We start from the raw sequence: 12899 nt of genomic DNA, 5'->3' as shown, positions 1-12899 counted from the left end.
CTCTGGCTGGGAGCTCAAGGGCCAGGCAGGATGGTCGTGCAGGCCAGACGTGGCCCGCGGGCTGTAGTTTACCCACCTCTGATCTAAAACCTAAATAGACTGGGTTACTTGCCCAACTTTCAGAGGTATTTCTAGACAGATTTTTGGGTTGGGTCCATCTCTAGTTCAGACTGTAGATTTGGTTCAGATCAGCACCAAAAGTCTTTCTTTCAAATCTGGCTGGAGATTTCACAGTGGCAGCCTTCTCCCACCCCTGCAGTTTATTACAGCTATCCCCCACTGTGAAGCACTCTTGGAACCCATAATGTACAAAGTTTCCCACTGATGGCAGAATTCCTAGGAAGGTTAATGTAGGCAAGAAAAAGTATTTTAAGTGTATCCTACTTCATAATTAATTATTTTAGGGCATCCACAATCGGCTAGATATTTTACAGATATATAGATACACATGGTGGCTGCCCTGAAGAGATTACAGTCTAAATTCAGACATGATATAAGGAGTGGAAGTAACAGATAGCAAGATGTGGAATTGGGGAGGGGGGGCAGACAGTTGTAATATTTTTGATACTATGTACTTCTTGTTCTGATTTACATGTATAGATATCCTGTAGGCAGTAAGTAGTTCTGTAAGAAATAATTTAATCAGAAAGATTAAAGCAGTAACAAACTTTGCTGCATGATATGCAACAGCTTCCACTAAGAAAAAGCACCACAACTAACATATATTTCTCAACAATGTAACTGCCTCCACATTCAGTTAAGCAGAACTTGTAAGACTGTATGAAATAGCAACATCTGGCAATTCTCAATCATGTGACTGCATGATGATCAGATGTTTACTCAGCTCAGGCATATATACATGTTAATGGTGGGATTTTTGGATTATTATAATTGTGATCACTTAAATAACCAGAAGCACCCCATATAATCTCTGACAGGTAGCACACATCTGGGAGCCAAAGTCAGCCCAGATCCCATTATCTAATTAGTTTGTCCACTGAAATAATACATAAAGTAAACGTTGCTTATGGTACCATATGTTTAATAATCAATTACATGAAAACCTGTTGTGCACGTTCTGTAACTCAACCCTATACTTCAAATTGAAGAACAATTTCAATAACATATATAGACCTGAATCACTGAGAATGTGAATAAAACCATGTTGGTTGTCTAGGCACCAGGCCCCCTATAAGCCTAGCATTTTGCACATTTTGTTTTTCATTTTAGTATTGCAATGAATAATGTCAAACAGTACCTCCCTGCACAAAACGTACCTTCCAACACATTAAGTAGTTTTATGTGTTCCCAGCTTCCTTAAAATAGACAACCTTATATAGTAATAATTCCTTCTAATTGGAAGAATCATGTGTATAAGTCTTCCGCAGCTATTCTGGAATATTATTTTCATGACTGTTCAGGGAAATGGCTAAGCAATATTTACTTATTTAGCAAAAACTTTTTGCTATTCCCTCACAATGTAGGAAATTATTCCTCCCTCTTAAATAATTTCGATATCCTTTTTTGTAACTAACTCAATTAAATTTGTCAACAGGTGTTTGAGATGAACTCTACAAAATATAACTTGTAGAACAACCTACTGAATGGTATGCAGCAGTTATATTAGCTGTGCCCTGCTAGTTTCTGCACTTCTATGGCAAGCGATAGTTTGTTCTAGGCAGAAAGTTTTCAGAACCTTTTAGAGATTCCAAAAGAATTCTGTTTCTTATAGGTGGCAATCAGTCAAATAGCAAGTAAGAATAATAGTTCATAGAGTAAGGGAAAGGAAGTGTGGGCAAAAAATACAGCTCATCAGGCAGCTTTCAGCAGAAGCGGGGCGGGGAGCAGGGAACGGTGTGCTTAGAATCCAGTTAAATAAAAGGGTTCTATTCACGACCTCAGGGTTGAAAAAGCAAAACACCAAATTAGCAGAAAAATGCAGCAAACAAAAATATCCAAACAAGATAAATAGTTATGGTCACTTCTGGCAAGAGGCATCAAAACCCCAGCAGATTTTTGCTGATCCCAGACAAGGCAGAAATATCTACTGTGACGGGGCAAGGCCAGATGGCTATGGAAGAGTAGTAGGAGATAGATATATTAGCTCCAGGCTAAACAAATCCCTGGTACCAAGATAAGTGAAATGGCAGCTGCTCCAGGTCAATTAAGACACCTGGAGCCAATTAAGAACTTTCCAGAAGGCAGGGAGAAGGCTAGGTTGATTGGGACACCTGAAGCCAATCAGGGGCTGGCTGAAACTAGTTAAAAACCTCCCAGTTAGTCAGGTGGGTGTGCATGTCAGGAGCTGTGGGAAGAAGTTGCGCGGTTGGAGAGGCTGAGTAGTACACACCATATCAGGCACAAGGAAGGAGGCCCTGAAGTAAGGGTGAAGTGGAGCTTGAGGAAGTGAGGGCTGCTGTGGGGGAAGTAGCCCAGGGAATTGTACATATCATGTTTCTAAAAGGTCAGCTACCATAGCTGACACTATTAGGGTCCCTGAGCTGGAGCCTGGAGTAGAAGGTGGCCCCCGGTTCCCCCACACACACCTTTGCCCCCTGATTAATCACTGAGACTGGGAGACAACAGAGACTGTGCAAGGAAGAATAACTTCTCCTCACCTCCCTCACTGGCTTATGATGAAAATGGCTCAATAAACTGTGACCCTCGTCTCTAGAGAAAGAAGGGTTACGTGGAAGGTCACAGTGAGCCTCTGAGGCTAGCGAAATCTGCCAGGAAACGCGGGACCCATGGAGGCAAGGACAGAGCTTTGTCACACTACCTGTCTTTTCCTCCCTCGCCAAATGGAAAAAGCAGATCACTTGTGTGTAAAGGCCCCCACTCTGCAAAACTCAGCAAAAGGTGACCAGGCTAGCTCCCTACTGGGATCTGGATTCAGCAGTTCATCCATATTCAGCAAAGCATTTAATCATGTGCCTAAGTCCACCTACATTCAGCAAATGCAACTTAATCACATGCTCATAGTTAAGCACATGCTTATATTCTCTGCTGAATTGAGGACAATTTTCAAAGTTATTTGGACACCTAAGATACAGATAGGAGACTACTGGGATTTTCAAACCTGACTTGTCACCCGTGGTGGCAGAGAGAAGCCAAGGATTTGAATGGGCATGGAGGACTAACTAGATTTGGTTCCTTGACATGATAGCTGAAGAATATTTGTGGGGTATCATGAGGGAGTTTGTACAGCTCCAGTATGTGCTCCCTTTATTGTATGAGGGTTTGTCTATGAGGGAAAGTTTCACCAAGTATATTTGTCTGTACTTAAACCACTGTAATTATGTAGGTATAACTCCCTGTGTAGATACTCTTATTCCAGAATGAGTGGCTTTTGGGGGGGCTTTCTTTTATTCAGCTTCCAAAGCAATATAAGCTTAACAGAAAAAGGCACCTTGTACCAGTATAATAACCACACAGGTAGTCATACAAGCGTTACTATAGTGGCTGAAATTCTCACCTTACCCAATGAACATCTAACTTTGCTGTGTAGACAACACATCAGTAAGCCGAAGTCCTCTAGTTTCTAGTGCTGTCATATAGCACACTTCATGAGCACCATTTTTTTAAAGTACAGATTGAAATGTCTTCAACTCGAGACTGTATAGCTTATCCTCTGTAGACTTCCAAGAAATGCATGGAAATGAAACATACATTCACTAGTAAACACGTTTTTAGCATTATATCATTGTCATTACAGTGCCTAAAAGGTGCTCTTCAGGACAAAAAAAGGAGATGTGATCTCTATTCAGAAGAGCTTACAATTTAATGTTAAACATGATACAAGCAATGAGGGTGCAAAATAGTTTACTCCACCTCTGTCCCCCTGATAGTTCATTCTGTCATTTCATTTAAAGCTTTACAGGATTCACACACTTCTGCAACAAGCATCTATTCTAACTGTTCAGGGCAGTAACCTATCTCTACAGCAGTCAGGAAAGGTTTCCCACATGCTTATGACACATAACACATACAGAGCTTTCAGTGTGGCCGTTATACTCAGATATACTCCCAAAGAGCTGATGGGATGACTTAAGCAAGTCTTGCCCCCAATAAGATCAAGACAATGTCCTTTCTGGTTCAAACTGGCATAATTCCATGGAAACTGAAGAACTGGCTTCCTGTGTATGATACCCCGTCCTGATCAGGAAGAATGGGAGAAGGACCCAGCAAAGGCAACAGGTAGTGGATCTAGAACTGAAATGTATAGCTATGGAGGCAATCAGAGAAATAGGGGTTAGAGGTTGTCTATTAATCAGGAGGAAAGGATCCTCTCATGTGCCCCAGTCAGAACTGCAATAGATGGCATATTGCCCAGGGGGCTCAATTTTGAAGCTCAAAGTTCCAGTCAACATGAGAGAGCTCAGGGCTAGATTTTTTTTTATTTAATTTAATTTTTTTTTCAGAAAAGCTCAACTCCGATTTAGGTGTTTAAGCACCCAAATGAAGTGGCCAAATTTCAAATTGTTCTCAACGAGAGTTGGGTACTCAACTCTTTTAAAGATTTTGGCCATCATACTCAACATTATACTACACTGGAATGTGAGCAGCAAATAAAACGCTATGGCATAGCCGGTGTAGGTACCACCTATGCTGATGAGAGGGGTTCTCTCATGTGTGTCGGTCATCCACCTCCCCAAGAGGTTAGGTTGGCATAGAAACATCTCTTAGGGATGTGAATTTTTCACACACCTAAGAGATGTAGCTATGCTGATATAATCTCCCAGTGTAGACTAGCACTGGTGTGTGCTCAAGTCTTGTTGCTTTGTCCATCCTCAGCCTGGAGCCTGATCCTGCAGCCCTTCCATTATCACCCAATGTGACTGGTGCACTCACAAGGGCTGCAGGGTCTGATGAGAAAAGTGAACTACCTGAAGAAAGTGGGAATAAAACCATGTTATATAAGGAATGATGAATCGTTCCTTATATAACATGATTTTATTGGTCCCAATTTTTAAGCCCCTCAACCTGCCCTCCAATTTTGTGGTGTCATTTTTGTTCCTGCCAGCGATAGTTAGCTCACTCTCTAAATGCGCTCATTGTTGCCCACAATTAATTGTAGGGACAAAATTGTTCCTCCAAAACTAGAAGCAATCTCTTAAAATAAAAGCCATTTTATAGTGTGATAGGTTCTGAGCATTAATCCCCTGAATATGGGCCCCTTCAATAGTTTCTGCTTGAGAAGATACGTGTAAAGCAACCCAGGTTCCACACTGAATGCGAGAGCCCCCTTCCGTGATACAAACAAGTACTGGAGTTATCCTTTCTAATGACCTGACACAATCCTAAAGGATATTATAAACATCATTTTCTGTCGTGCTGTTTTGCTGCAAATTTAGCCAAGAAACCTTACTATTAAGTTAATGGCAGGAAATACAAAACAATAAAATATGTCATACAATACATTTTAAATGTTTCCAGCAAAGGGTTCAAACAATGAAGCAAAGCACTACACAAAGGAGCTAATGTAATTTTAGTATTTAGATACAGACTTTACTTTCTTAAGTTATTTATATTGAGCCAATATGTACTCCCTCCCACTGAAAACTCTCTTGGCATAAAGTTTTGAAGTTTATCTATTAGAAACAAACACAAATGAATATTTGCCATATATCCAGACCATACTGTATTTGCATAAATGCTTTTGGAAAGCATGCCAAAAACAGTTTGGTATGAAGGCTGCATATTCAAAACAGGGTATACAGTCGTGTCAGTTCTGCTGTGCAGTACTACACTAGTGCCTTAGTACTAAACTCTTCCATTGGCACTGCTGCTGGAGTATGAAGGTTTCCTTCCTTCCCTCTGCAATTAAATTATTTAAAAACTGACAACCCTACACTTTAGAAGCCCCCTCTGGGAAAGGTATATTAGAATGGATTTCTTTTTCATTATCTAGTCATTGCCAGAAAGACAAACATAGTATTTCAGCCTCAGAGTTCAAAACTAGGCAGTTTCCATTTGATTTTGGCAAACTAAATTTATTGTTTCAATTTTCAAAATGATTTTTAATCAAATCTCTATAACGGCCTCCTGCTGCCCCACTGAAGTGAATGGAAGTTTGCCATTGACTTAAATAGGAGCTGGATCAAGTCCTAGGTGCACAGGCAAAATTTTATTGGTTATTAAATTGGGTCAGTATCAGTTAAAGGACTTAATAAAACCTTCTTCAGAAAAGAAACACGGCCCCTCCAAACAACTCCTCAGGCAAAAGACTGTGTGTAAATATGCCTTACTTGCCAGTCCACCCTAATGAGACTTTCCACTGCTGGGGGGTTCATTTTATGGACAGACGTCTTTAGCCTTTAGCACTGTCAGCCTCATACCCTTCACGAGCACTAAAATCAATAATGCTTTAAAAAATAAAATCGGGAGGATTCCCCCCTAAACTTTCAAGGTATATATTTTTGATTACTCAGCTAATGCATGTGCATGTATTTTCCTATAAGGCTCAAAGAGCCAACAATGTTAAAAAAAGTAAGGGCCAGATCCTCAACTGGTGACAGTCAGAATAACTTGATTGAAGTCAGTAGGTCACCAGCTGAGGTCCTAAATGTTTATTTCTGGCTTCCTGAGCCAGCAGGAGCTGGAAAAGCTGCACAGATTTTGCTCTTATTGGTGCCTGGTGCAGTACGAGTACTGTGCAGAACTGATGTGCTCTGGAGGGAAACTCAGCCAGGCCTCTACAGCCAGCGAACAGTAGCTCTGAAGTGATGCAGCACACAGGATGAGGAGGTGTAGAACAGAGAGGGAAATAAGATAATCCATGGAGCACTCTCAAAGACAAGACAACAACAACAACACAAAAAGCCCCACACAACCCCCCTGAAATCAATTAATTTTTCTGTGTTCAGCAGCATGGCTTTATCATTCTAAGAGCTGATGGAAAAGTAGAGCTTTTCCCCCCAAGAAGTTTAAGTATTTTCTCTGAATTATTTTTGCTAGGAATAATCAAACAGAAAACCTCATCCTGTAGGTATGACTCCAAACTTAGCATTAATACTTATGGCTAATAATTCTATAAATATTTAACAGAGTTTTACTTAATTAAAAAAAAAGAGTTTGAGCATTCTATGGATGTGGTAAACTAGAGCTATTCTTTTCAGTGACAAAATGTTTATATACATATTATTGCTCCAAGAGAATGAAGTGGCTTTACTGAGTCTCATCTATTAGAATGCGTGTTTTGTTTTAAAAAAAAAAGTACTTAGCTATTCAGAGTAATAGAGAGTACAGAATGGTTGAGACCAGTGTATAATACATGTACTAAGGCCCTGATTCACATATGCATCCCCTGTATCGGGGAATGGTTCTGAAATAGCAATGAAACTGTCTAAAAAACCAGGCTGCATGAAATTAAGATGGCATTTTTTTATCTTTATGTTCATGTGCCTTCTGTGTCCACCATGACATAAGTGAAGGACCTGGATTTTTTTAAAGTTTTTAATTTTATAAAATATAAAAACTAAATTAAAGAAAAAATAATATCCAGAAAACCACTTCAAAGAAAAACATGACTTTCCCACCTAGTTATGTGAGTTTTCGTAGTAAACACTTAACATCCATTATATATATAATGGGCTAGATTAATTCCTCCTATAGCTCTATTGAAATCAGGTGAGTTAATGGAGTTATACCATGGATTAATTTGATCCATTACATGTAACATATATATGTAAGCAAATGAGTTCACATGTAGCTATGTCAAAGTCTTGTTAACTTAAGATAGGAGACTTCTTTGCAGAGTAGAATTATTCAAGCATCATAAGTTCCAATGCTCAAACCCCATGATGCTTCAAAGGATATTCAATCCTTTCTCCCCCTAAAAGAAAAAAGATTTACCACTAAAGGTAAAGAAGAACAGTCTCTAATTCCCTGTGCGGTTGTGGGAAAATTAACACTATTGAGAAGTGTGCCTCACTGCTTGTTGATTTCTGATCAGCTCTGAGAATACACTGGTAAAAAAAGATTATGCCAATAAAAAGATTCCTCTCTGAAGATATCACACTACCATGTTTTATCTCTGTGGGCACAAACTTTGGGTCTGATCCTTGTCTCATTTATATCAGTGTCAGAACAACCTATAACTCAATTGGTAGAAGGACTGGGCCTTTTTTGAAAAAACAATATTAGAGACTTTACATGCGTTTTTAGCACAACTGAATTTGTTGTAGGCTTCAGAACAGTCTTTATAAAATGGAATAAAATCCACTGAAAATTTCCCTTCCTTTGTTTTAAACCATACCAAGCTACAAGTGCATAACTAAAATCCTATTGCACTGAAATGTCAAAAGCTGTGTATTTGGGGGTGGGGATGGGGAGAATGAAGAACCATTTTGCAATTCTTTATCCAGGGACCTTGCATCCAAGAAATTTGCTTTCACACAAAAGGCATTTTTTTCTTTCCTCAAAACATGAAACAAAGTGAAAACCTTTACTTTTTAGGTTTTCGTGTTCTGTTGTAACTATTATTCACAGACCTACCTGAAGCCATGAAATATTTGGCTAGTTTAGAGTTCAAATCAAACAAAACCAACTAGGTTCTCTCCAAACATTTTTAGTGCTCATAAACGTTTTGCCATAACTCTCAACAAAATGTTTTGCTGTCTCTGGATAATTTTTTTTAGACTGTTTTACCTCAGATTTAGTAATGAACTGTATGGCAGTTGGTTACATAATTATGTTAGACTGAAGAACTTCTGCAACAAAACTCTCTGGTTTCAATATGGGTTTAATTTCACCATATTTTGTTCAAAAGGAACCTGAAACCGAAAGTGAAATGCAAAGGGTTTGAAACAACCTGAAACAATACTGAGAAAAGTTCATGCTTGGTACAATTCATTAGTGTTTTATAAGCCATTTGGGGTTGGGTCCTAGCCATGTTAGAGATTGACTCTCTCCCTGTATTGTGACCCCAAAATTAAAAGCAGCTGAAGGGCCTGGTATGTGAAGACTGACAGCAGGATATGTTCAGCAAGGGGCCTTTTTGGACTTGTCTAGACAGCAAAAATAAGTCAAGTTAGAAAATGAGTTATAAAAAAATAAACGTAGCTGAAGAAAAGCTGTGTGTAAGCTCAAAACTTGTCTCTCTCTCACCAAAATAAGTTGATCCAATAAAAGATACTATCTCATCCACCTTGTCTCTCTCCATTTTAACTAACAGTTTTAAACACTATTTTGGGCAAGTCATGTTGAGTTAATTGGTCATGGTCAACCATAGGGGGACAGACTAGAGTTATCCTCAAACAGCTGATGTTTTTTAAACACAACATGCCTGGCCTAAACTAGGTGCACATTAATTGAAGTGTGTTTGCTAATACATTCCCAAACATAACTTGTTTTCACAGTCTAGACAAACCCTTACTCTGAAATTCACTTCTCTTGCTGGTCTGACAGAGCTCATGTTTGTTGATATGCAGGGCACCAAGTAAACCCTAATCTGCCTGGGCACCCAAAACCTGTCAGTGCAGCCCATCAAGCAGACAGGGCTGGCTGACGGGAAGATCTGCCAATTCAGAACATCTCTAGGGGAGTCAGACAGCAGGCCCCTATTGAGCCCTGACTAGATTTTAACAGTATTCTCCCTAGTTGGTCATGATGGGAAAAGGCATGTTGTGGGAAAGGCATTGACAAGTTGGGGTACCAAAAAAGTTCTTGGCCTTGTGAAAGAGCAGTGTTGGGCCAGTCAAAAGTGACAACTTTCAGTCCCTAGTGATCTGGGTCATATCATAACCAGCAGCTGAGGAATTAAAGCTCTGGTACCCATAACCAACTTCATGAGACATTAGTCTACAAAGAGTCCCTGACAAATATATATAATATAATTTTCTTTTTATAAAGCTTGTTCTAAAGTTTTTGCATTACTTGGCCATTTGATTGGTTTTAATTAAAGTAAAACATACTTTCCTTAATGATCCTTTCTAAAAACTATTGGTTCCTGCTTTTAGAGATGAGTAACTACTGTAACCACTTGGCTAGTTCTCCCAACCTCAGGGTTCAAGTGGTTTAGTGGTTCTGGTGAGTAAGTTTTAGGACACATCCAAACTATCCCTGGTTCTGGGTTTGGGTTTTTGTTTTTTTTTAAACCCCTGACTTTACCCATCTTTGTCTGTAACAGAGATGGGTCATACCTGAACCTTGTGTCAAAACTACCATGGTTTTGCTTTGCTTTGACAAAACAAAAGCTACCCCAGTTCTACCCATCTCCTTTGACTTTTGCATTCCTTGATGTTTTCACTAGGTGGCAGGATTCCACCATCACCTACTAGTGATGAAGTTACTTGCAAAGAAACATTTGTGTGCAAACAGGTTTTGATTTTTTTAAACAAAACACACTGTTAGAGTATTGCAAAATATTTTAAAATAAACATTAAGAGACAATAATACTTACAAGTGATAAGTGAAAAATATGTTCAATAAACTGCAGCTTGATTATTGAATAAGATTAATTTTATGGCTGAAAATAATTCAGAGAATGAAAGATGTTATTTTCCTAGCAAAAGAACGGACACAAGCCCCTGGCTTTAAACAAGTAAAATCCTTTTCTTCCATATCTAATATTTCTGCTATACTGGAAAAAGTAACTAACCCAATTAGTTTAATGCAACTCTAATTAGTATGTATATTGCCAGCTAAAAGAAGTACAAGATTAAAGAACTAACTTAATAATGCCCCAAAATCAAATTCCTAAAAATTTAGCAACCTACCTAGTACTGAGTACTATGTGATAATGAATATACCCCTTTTTTTTCTTGTTTCCTTTTTTATTTTATTGGTATAAAATACACATTAATCTCTGGACTTCAAATTAATCTGGCAGGATTTATTATATTCACTAGTCCAAAATCTGCTCTCACAGTATTGAATTTGTGCTGATACCATAGCTGTGGACAGAATGGCCCCTTGTCTAAAATGATAGAATGCGGCAACACAGCTATCATTCTACAATTCCTAATCACCATAAAAAACCATAGTCTGTAATAAAAAGGAATACTTGTTTTAAACCAAACTAATTTTTAAAAAAATTGTTCTAAAATTTCATGGTTTGAGACCATTTTCTTTCAAGTTGTTTTAGACTTTTTGTTGTGTACTTTCACTTCATATATAAATATAAACTGTGATATGCTCAACAATTTTCAGGGTATAATCCATGAAATACATACCAGGGCATGTTTGGCAACTATTAAAGCTCTTTCCAGAGAGTGTACTTTTCATTAATATGGAGTGATAACTCTCTGGATAATGCTTTCCGGGAGTCCCAAAATAGTAGGAACACTTTCTCGTGCTAAATCATTTATTTATTCCATGCCAAGACTAGAGAAAGTGTCGCCAATCAATTGTCAAAACTGGGTTTGCTAACCAGGGACCCCATCCTGTGTGGGGCTGAGTGACTTCCACCACACCCAATGAATTCAGTGGGCACTGAAGGCACTCATCACCTCATAAGCTTGTGCCCTTCCCATTCAAGAAAACAGCTGTGGTACTTGTAGGTAATCAAAAGGTAAGAATTGCCTATCATTTAAAAAAAATCACAATCTGCACCTGTGGAAGCAGCTCTCCACGTACATTTCCAACAAACATAGCCAGCCCCACAATAAAACTTGCCTCAAGGCTTCTGACTGGAAGCTATATATATCACAACAAGCTTCTTTCTTTCTTTCTTTCCCTCCTTGTCATAACACACTGATAACATCTCTCTCATTGTCCTACCTTAGCGATTTGCAAAGGCTGCTTTTGCTCCTTGCCACCTTGCAATCTAAAGCCCCAAGGTGCCCCTCCACTCATGGAAATGCAGATATAATCCCCTGTGCCCATTTTCCTGGTGCGGTTAGGCAGAATTCATCTGCAGAGGAAGATGAAAAGTTCTCTAGCTTTTGTAGATGTTCACTGAACTTGAGACTCGCCTGCCAGGCAGAGCTGGAGAAGCAGAGCACCACTCTGTTGCGGCTGCTGCGTACTGCTCTCTATAATGTAGTAATTCACAAGCATGCAAAAGCTCTCACAGATCAAGGGCCCAGCCCACTGTTTCGTCAGACTCTCCTATGCTCAGCCCACCTTCAGAGTAAAGTAAAATAATGCTGAGAAACCACACACAAAAGAGACTGAGCCATGACGCTAAAAAGGCTATATTTAACCACAAGAGCTTCTGCTTGTGACAGCTACATCAAAACACCAGAGCAAGTAGTGTAAATTTCCTAGTGATGATTTAAGACCACGTTTATATTTTGTACATGGAACCAGGCTTGTTAAACGTTAATCTCTGTATTTCTTGATCTCACACTCCAAAAAAAGGAGGGAATAGAGGATATCAAGGGAAACTCCATTAAGATCATCTGAATAAATTATATTCTTAGATTCTTACTACTACCCACTATGCACTCGCTGCAGCTTTGGGGGTAGGTAAAAGAGGCAGTTGTGATTTTTTGATTCTGGAGGTGGTTCTATGCTGGCCCAGTCCTCATGCAGCCTTCAGGTTCTTTTAAATTGTGCCAGCCAGTTATGGTCCCAAGCAGTGATCCCTCTAATTTTTCCCACCCCAGTGGGAATTTTGTTATGTGCACCAATATGGAGATGGTGTGTGATTCATCACCTCCATATTGGTGCACATAGCAAAATTCATGTGGCGGGGTAGGGTCCAGGGGTTTGGTGTGTGGGAAGGGGCTCGGGGTTGGGGCAGAGGGTTGGGGTATGGGGGGGTGAAGGCTCTGGCCAGGGGTTCAGGCTCTGGGGTGGGGCCAGGGATGAGGGGCTCAGAGCTGGGGCAGAGGGCTGGAGTGCAGAGGGGTGAGGGCTCTGGCTGAGGATGCGTGCTGGGTTGGGGCCAGAGGAAGGGTGTCTTTCCCCCAGCCACAGCAGGTTTGGGGCCAGATGAGGGGTGCCTGTTCCCT

The 12899-nt window shown here is 39.7% G+C and overlaps 1 protein-coding gene across 1 annotated transcript in view; it reads right to left on the bottom strand.

The window, feature by feature from the left end:
- SYNPO2 (synaptopodin 2) overlaps positions 1–11991 on the bottom strand; it is a 123449-nt gene extending 111458 nt beyond the window's left edge. Inside the window, exon 1 of the mRNA XM_038399218.2 lies at positions 11722–11991. Coding sequence (XP_038255146.1) covers positions 11722–11826 — 105 coding nt within the window. The 5' untranslated portion in view covers positions 11827–11991. The remainder of the gene's footprint in view (positions 1–11721) is intronic.
- Between the last annotated feature and the right edge of the window lie 908 nt (positions 11992–12899).

Source organism: Dermochelys coriacea, chromosome 4, assembly GCF_009764565.3.
Source record: "Dermochelys coriacea isolate rDerCor1 chromosome 4, rDerCor1.pri.v4, whole genome shotgun sequence".
In the NCBI taxonomy this organism is placed as follows: domain Eukaryota; kingdom Metazoa; phylum Chordata; order Testudines; family Dermochelyidae; genus Dermochelys; species Dermochelys coriacea.
Note: the sequence above shows the minus strand (reverse complement) of the source record. Positions and strands in the feature narration are given on the sequence as shown.